This window comes from Branchiostoma floridae, chromosome 6, assembly GCF_000003815.2.
Source record: "Branchiostoma floridae strain S238N-H82 chromosome 6, Bfl_VNyyK, whole genome shotgun sequence".
Classification (NCBI taxonomy): domain Eukaryota; kingdom Metazoa; phylum Chordata; class Leptocardii; order Amphioxiformes; family Branchiostomatidae; genus Branchiostoma; species Branchiostoma floridae.
Window position 1 is genome coordinate 8,827,339 of NC_049984.1, and position 7,552 is coordinate 8,834,890.

Sequence of the window (7,552 nt, forward strand, 5' to 3'; positions counted from 1 at the left end):
ATTTAAAATCTGTAAGCTATTTTTTTAACAAAATATCTGGCTAAAATAAAGCTACGTTCTAAATATTGAACAATTTCAGATTATTTTGAATTTGATATATTTCTAACCAACCTTGATCTTGATCGAAATATGTTACCTAAAGTGTAATGACCCAAAGGTTATACAAGGTCATGTGAAAAAGCGAAATGGCGGCGTCCATGTTAGTTCGTGCCGTACAAAATACCCGACAAACTTGGTCAAATTGCACCAGATATGCATCTTTGGAGAACGCACAGTGGACACTTTGGTAAGATGAATGTTCAGCCATTCTTTGATGCTGATGTAAAGTTTGTATTTTGCAGGAATCGTGATCTAAAGTTTGCCACATGTGACAGTGTTGGGGCGAAGGGGTAGCTTTTTCATGTCACTTTTTCTGTAAATTTAAATAGTGTTCTAGCTTCACGCAAGAGCCATAATTCCTGTGTTTTGAAATGGGTGCGATGAAACCATTATTTGGTTGATTGACATGGGTCAGCTATTAAATCCCAGCCCATGCAAATGTCACTGCAACCACAACATCACTAACATGTAGCAAGTTACACTACAGACGAGGGTCTGCATGCCTCTTTTTTGTCAGGATTCCTTAGTCAGGGCTTTTTAGTTCACTGTTTATTGTAGTCGGACTCTACTGTTGGTATTCAAAAATGGTCACTTTAATTGTATGTAACAGGTTATTTGTTTTTCTGAAAACGTTTATAACTGCAAGAATAAATCAATTTGCTTGTAAGCATACCATTGCCAATCCTCCAAATCGAAATAGATATTTACTGTCGCATGGCCAGGATCCCTCCATGCAGACCCGCCATAGATTAAGGCACGGCACTGTAAATTAACTATAAACAGAAATAATGATAATGATACTACCCATGTCTACCACTCCTCCCCACAGTCTGCCAGCAGTCTCCACCATCCTGCCATGTAGAACCATGACCACCAGGCGGCGTGACCGGTTACCCCTCCCTCAGAGACTCTACGTCCCAGACAGAACCAGGACTGACGAGGACCGGCAGGCTGAGGAGCTGACACCACAGAACATGGCGCACATCCAGGAATCTTACAAGGAGGAGGAGGAGTCTCTAACACAGGCCAGACTGTGCCCGCTTAAAGACGAGCCCTGGCCCAGACATGCCTGGACACCAGAGTCCAGGAGAACAGGTGTTCTGGCCACCAAGATTGGCATGATGCCGATGTGGACCAAGACAGGGCATCGACTCACCGTAACACTACTTCAGGTGAGAACTTGTGTATTTTTTGTCTCATCATGTCATCAATGCTGTAGTCTTTTGTTCATGTCCCTGTGGTCACAAACAGTGTGGTGTAGTGGTCTGTGCACTGTGCTACTTGCCATATATGGTTGATATCTTATGGCCCGCCTTTGCACCCAGGTCTGGAAAAGAGTTGCAACATCCTTTTGGATGGTGACATATAGCCTGGTTATAAAGAAGCATATAGTCTCAAACCTGTACATGTAAAAGAAACCAACGCACTTATTTACTATGATATATACTATGGCAGAGATTTCCAGGGTGCTTGGCCAAAAATATGAGTCGTGGCAAAGCTGCATTATGCTACAACTAATGAAAAAGCATTACCCTTCGTCTCAAGCATTACGCCTTCAATATGCTATACTATACTACTCTCTGTCTTTCTCTTCCTTCATTGATTTGTTTCATCCATTCATGAACATAATGAATGCACTCAGGTTTTCTTTCACCTGTGCCCTGTTCAGGTCCAGGACTGCCATGTGATCAGGTATATCCCAGTCGAGGACAGTGACGATCCAGACAAAAAGCAGGGTATGCTCACACTGGGACACAGATCATGCTCACCCTTTTATGTAAGTACCTTTACATCAGTATTTTTTTTTACATGATATAGATTTGTTAGTGATATCAAGATACATTGTTTATTTCTTGAGATTTATGTCTTGTGTGGAAAGATTGACAGGTGACTATTGCCTTCTGAAGATGTCAACTCAAAGACTGGACTGTAAGTATTGAACCATTTTAACAAGATGTTATTAATTCAGCCTTGATTTGTTTCTGACAGCTGTCAGAGGAGTACTTGCGGATGTTTGAAAAAGCTGGCATTCCACCCAAGAGGAAGATAGCAGAGTTTAAGGTCTCTATGGATGCAGCTATAAAACCAGGTACTGCAATATTGTACACAAGTAGAAGAAAAGTGTAACTATGTTCTTGTAAGGTTTAGTGAGATTGTCAAAGAAATTGATTTGTCAATGCTGTAGTGAGTGACCAGCATTATTGCTGTGTCTAACTTCAGGCCTGGAAATACTGGGTGCACAATGCTGGATACACACTTTTGTGCCATTTAAATTGGAGCTTTGCACCTATTTTTGATTGCTGGTGCATTGGTGTACTTTGATTATTGTAGAGGTACTATTGTATAGCAAGAATGCATGTACATGTATACAGCATATCCTTGGCATTTGAGAGTCTGAAAAATAATGAAACCTTTGTTGTACAACTTGTTCAAATTATGAAGTAAGCTGTAGAGTTCCAGATTCATGTTTAGAATACAGACAATAAGGTTTGTGATTACATTTTGTCAACATTCTTCATATCATGTGTTTCTGTGCACCAGTGCACATATTCCTAAAGATGAATTTCTATCCTTTGTCTAATTCTTACTGTGTTTATGTCTGCACATGTAGGTACCCCATTGTATGCAGCTCATTTCAGACCAGGCCAGTATGTAGACGTGTATGGAAAAACGTAAGCCTCTCATACTTTAGAATACATCTGCTAGACTCTGCATGAACAATGACAGGGTTGCTAGTGTCACCAAAATGAAAACGAAAAATGATCTACTGTGGATGTCACTTGAACCAAACAAATTGAAGACAGAAGAGAATGTCCAGATTATGCATGATGGACAAAATGATTGTTGAAATGATTGACATCAAACTTTAATGATGCCTTCAATTACCAGAGTGCATTGATGTGTTGAAAAATTTGTATTTTGCGAGAACTATCGAAGATTGGAACTTTTTGCACCAAGTACAGTAGGGGCATCTTCATCTAGATAGCTTTAAATAACATTTGCAGTCAAACGTGCTAAGGTTAAAATAGGACTTCAAGATTGTTGATATTTGGGCAGCATGTTATTAACACAGCCTTAATGTGTTTCTGACAGCTATCAGAGGAGTAAAGGTGACAGGTCCCTCAGTGACATGACAGGTCCTTCAGTGGAACATGTCCAGCTGCTGCTCTGTGTCCCTGTGAAGCTGACATGTTATGCAGAATGGATTTTTTTGCAGGTATACTGGCTATACAGACAGATGAAAGAATAACACTTTGCCCTTGTTTCTCCTCCACAGTATAGATAAGGGATTCCAGGGTGTAATGAAGAGACATGGGTTCAAGGGTCAGCCAGCCTCACATGGACAGACCAAAACCCACAGACGACCTGGCGCTATCGGCACAGCGGTGAGTTCTCTAATCTATCCAGTGGCTTCATGTTTGAATAACAAAGTTCTTAATTCACAACTGAGGAGTTCCTACAGCCAACATTTCGTCACCTTCCTTTGGGCAACCTTGACTGGTACTACTTTGCACTGTAGTGTCACTGCTAATGGATCTGGTCCCAAACATTCCCCTGTCTTGTGACAAAAAAAGGCTGTCTTAGATCCTTGTCAGCGGTTGGTTCCCTCAAAGTCTGCTTGAAAATGTTACCACAACAACTTGAATTGTTCGATGACCTACGGCAAATGTGACCACGCCTTAACATCTTCCTCCCCCCACAGGGTCATGGTAGAGTCCTGCCTGGAACCAAGCTACCTGGACCCATGGGAAATGTTGTCCGTTACACCAGAGGTCTCAAGGTTAGTCTCCAATGGTTCAGTTGAAACATCTACACGATGTATAAAGGTTTTGCTATGTGACAAGTAACAACATATTGTTAACCTAGAATCTCAGATTGTTTTGTATTTTGTCACTTTCACCAACAAATACAACCCAAGCAAGGCAGAGGAAATGAGCAACTGCACTATTAAACTTTTCAGTCCATGACTAGGAGTACCTGTATCAGTTTCCTGTTGTCTTAGTTCCTATAGTGGACTCCTTTACTTTAGAACCAGACTCAGTGCACTCAAATGATTGAATGGCTTGGCTAGCAGACACAAGATAGAGAGGTCACAGGATGGATTCCTGGCTACACATCGTGTCCTTGGTAAAGGCACTAATGACAACAAAAATTGGTACCTGACTTTGGTGGGGGATGGCAAAAATGTCATTGAAGGAGATGGATAGGCTCCGCCTTCCAATAACATGTCCTATTGACTCCTAATGTTAAAGGTAGTCCTTTAGCCTTTTTGCAGGACTTCTAAACACATAACACATAACAATGAATAACAAGCCACTGCCCCTTTGGTCTCAAAAAGGCTTTGGGACCACCTTTACCTGCCTTTTACCATACAATCACCCTTTATGTTTTCTCAAGTGCATCTTGTCTGTTCCAGATCTGGAGAGTCAACACCAAACACAACATCCTGTACGTGAACGGTCAAGTCCCTGGCCACAACGACGGCTGGGTCAAGGTGTACGACTCCATCCTGTACAAGTCCAAGCACAGGAAGCGGCTGGAGGACCACCTGGGCAGCCTGCCCTTCCCCACATACTTTGAGGAGGAGGAAGGGGAACTGGAAGAGGACCTGTACGATGATGAGCTGTTCCGTTTTGACGATCCATCGATAGTATTCGAAACTGCTGAGGGAAAAAAGAAGTAGAAATGAGCCTGGAATTGCTTTACTTAGGCCACAGCAAGTAAATTTTATGAATTACATACTAGTACTTTTACAACAGTGCAAAAAGTAAGAATGCCTAGATTAGATTAGCTGTAATACCACCAAATGTGGTATTACAGCTAACACGTCTTTTATTTCTGTATTCAAAAAGTGCAGAAAGTGACACTAGTGTGGTAGCCTAGTACCAGTACAATTACACTCAAAGTTACCACACTAAAAAAAGGATGACTTTCACAAGTATATTCCAGGATGTGTGGAACAAAATTGTTTTTTTTTATTTATAAGTCAGACAAAAATCAACACATAATAAAATTTACCTGCTGTGGCCTTAGTTTAAGGCCAAACAATCTTACTTCAGTTGCATAATTGTAATGTCAGTCTTTGTTCATTTTCGTATCATATAGATGATAACACAGGACAATCCTTCTATGATCAACATAAGCTTTTGTATCGAACTGTCAAAGCTCCATCAATTCACCATCACAGATTAGACAAAGACCAAAGTTTGGTCATTAAAGAGCCGTTGACCTTCGGCTTGTACAGAATGGTTTGGTTCAATTTTTTAAAATTAAAGTGAAGTCTAAGCACTACTCCTTCCCTACATGAAGTTACAAGGTACCTGTACATTGGGCTGAAGTGGGTACCTCTAACAGCATGATATTACTGTGTGAGTGCAGCTATGAGTCATCCTAGCTCTTAAGTACAACACCATTGGACCTGAGCCCAACTTTGCTTCCAATTCTCCAGGTATCCCACTACACAGTTCCTGCCTCACCTCAGGCAACTCTGAAATGTTCATATAACCGGACACACACTAAGACAAATAAACACACCAACTGTTGGCAATTCCTCCATTTTTGTGGAGGTAATGATGCAGCAAGTCAGAGGGAGATGTAATTACCCCCCACATGGAACTTGTTTTGTCTTTAATTGCCCTTTTCAGCCCTATTTCTAGTTAACACTACCTCGCATCATATCTACTACACAACTGCTGTATACCACATTACACACAGTGTAGAAAGAACATTTCCTTACAATTTCAAACCTCATGAGTATCAATAAATGCATGTTTATTGTTATACGTGCCCAGAACAAGAAATTTCTATAATTGCACACTGCAGTTTACATACATAATATGTACCCTGTGGCACCGCCACAAGGCACGCATTATGTATGGAAAACGATGTACAGACAAATCTGTACAACATGTGACAATTTGATGGTGTTTTTTGTGGACTCACATTGGACTTTTGTATTTTAAAAATTCATTTAAATAGAATATCACTGTTGCTGACCACATATTCATGTTCATGTGTGCATGTGATATTTCAAACAATTATACAGTAATGCAATGACATTGTACATAGCCACGGTGATGTAGCACATAAACAACATAAACAAAGTACAGCTTCGCTTCACTGAAGCACTATGTTTAATGAGTATGTGTGTGTGTGCATGTGCGTGTGTGATCTTTCAATGTTAAGTACAGTCAGACTTGTACAAATGACCACCTTGTACATAAAGACCACCAGGCTATTGTGACTACTTTTCCTTATTGAAGCAAACAAACAGTAAGTTAACAATCCCATCTATAGTGACCACCAGTCAACACAGAACAGATTTTACAGGTTCCCTCAGTGGTCTTCTTGGGCATTTTTGGCTGTATCTCAACTGTTGAGGTGACGGAAGGGTCAGAAGGTAAAGAGATAACAATGGGGCACATGATAGACCCAGGACTGGTCTAACCAGTGGTACCACTTCGTTAGGCCACATTGCCTTGATTGTATGGTTGACATCCATGCGCGCATCAACTTTCGTTCATAAAAAACAAAGATATTTGCAACTATGCATTAAATCGTACAAAGGCGCTACAAAACCGTAAGATAGCAAATATGATAAATGGATACCAATGACGTAGAATGACTATTTTTCTTCCGCAACTGATTTTGTCGAAAACTAAGTCAAGTAACGTTGTATTGAACATTTTATGTTTAGTGCAGAACACTTAGATTTCACGATGACGGAATTTTTTAGAGGCCATACTCTGTGAGTGTGTGTGTGTGTGTGTGTGTGTGTGTGTGTGTGTGTGTGTTCTTGTAATACTGTACGCTCGCAGCAGTTTTGGGATGCCCAGAGGATGCCATCCATATAATCGAATAAGGATGGCCTTATAATTACGCTATTGTCATGCGAGAATCAACAGGTCCCATGATCAGCAACACCATGTATAAATGAGGACACACTGGGAAACCATATAAACCGTCCGGACCTGCCTTTCATCAGACTGTACTCTTGGCTCGGGACGATTTAGGACTTCGGTAGACCCAAGTGCGACCGGCAGTTCAGTGAAGGTATCTGTAGTTTGTTCCCACGATCGTCAAACGACTGAAAACAGGGCATTCTTGGGCCGGATTAACCGCGCAGGTGCAGGTGTCCTGTCATTCCTGACAGGACACCTGCACTGTCTTGTTACGGAAAAAGTCGTCTGCGATCCTTGTCGGCGGTCAGTTTCTGCTGGCCGCCGACATCAAAATCGTACGACGGCCTAGGACAGATGTGACCGAGCCTCACTGAAAAGTGAAGACAGGATAACATTTGATTTTTAATCACTAGAAAAAAAGAGTTCCTCCAACTGTTTCCTCGGGGAATCCAACACGTACGTTGTACGTCCGGGCTGGATTACTCTGAGGGGTTTATGAAGCGGGAGTAGACATACCCCTTGGAAAGCGAAAAAAACCCAAATCTTTTAAA

At 41.3% G+C, this 7,552-nt stretch overlaps 1 protein-coding gene across 1 annotated transcript; it reads left to right on the forward strand.

Moving 5' to 3' along the window:
• Positions 1 to 106: 106 nt before the first annotated feature.
• On the forward strand, positions 107 to 5,389 carry LOC118418501 (39S ribosomal protein L3, mitochondrial-like). Its single transcript, XM_035824461.1, has 8 exons — positions 107 to 286; positions 929 to 1,271; positions 1,769 to 1,876; positions 2,089 to 2,188; positions 2,711 to 2,771; positions 3,377 to 3,485; positions 3,803 to 3,880; positions 4,517 to 5,389. The coding sequence occupies exons 1-8, from the start codon at positions 186 to 188 to the stop codon at positions 4,781 to 4,783; spliced, it is 1,167 nt and encodes a 388-aa protein (XP_035680354.1). The 5' UTR covers positions 107 to 185; the 3' UTR covers positions 4,784 to 5,389.
• Positions 5,390 to 7,552: the final 2,163 nt, after the last annotated feature.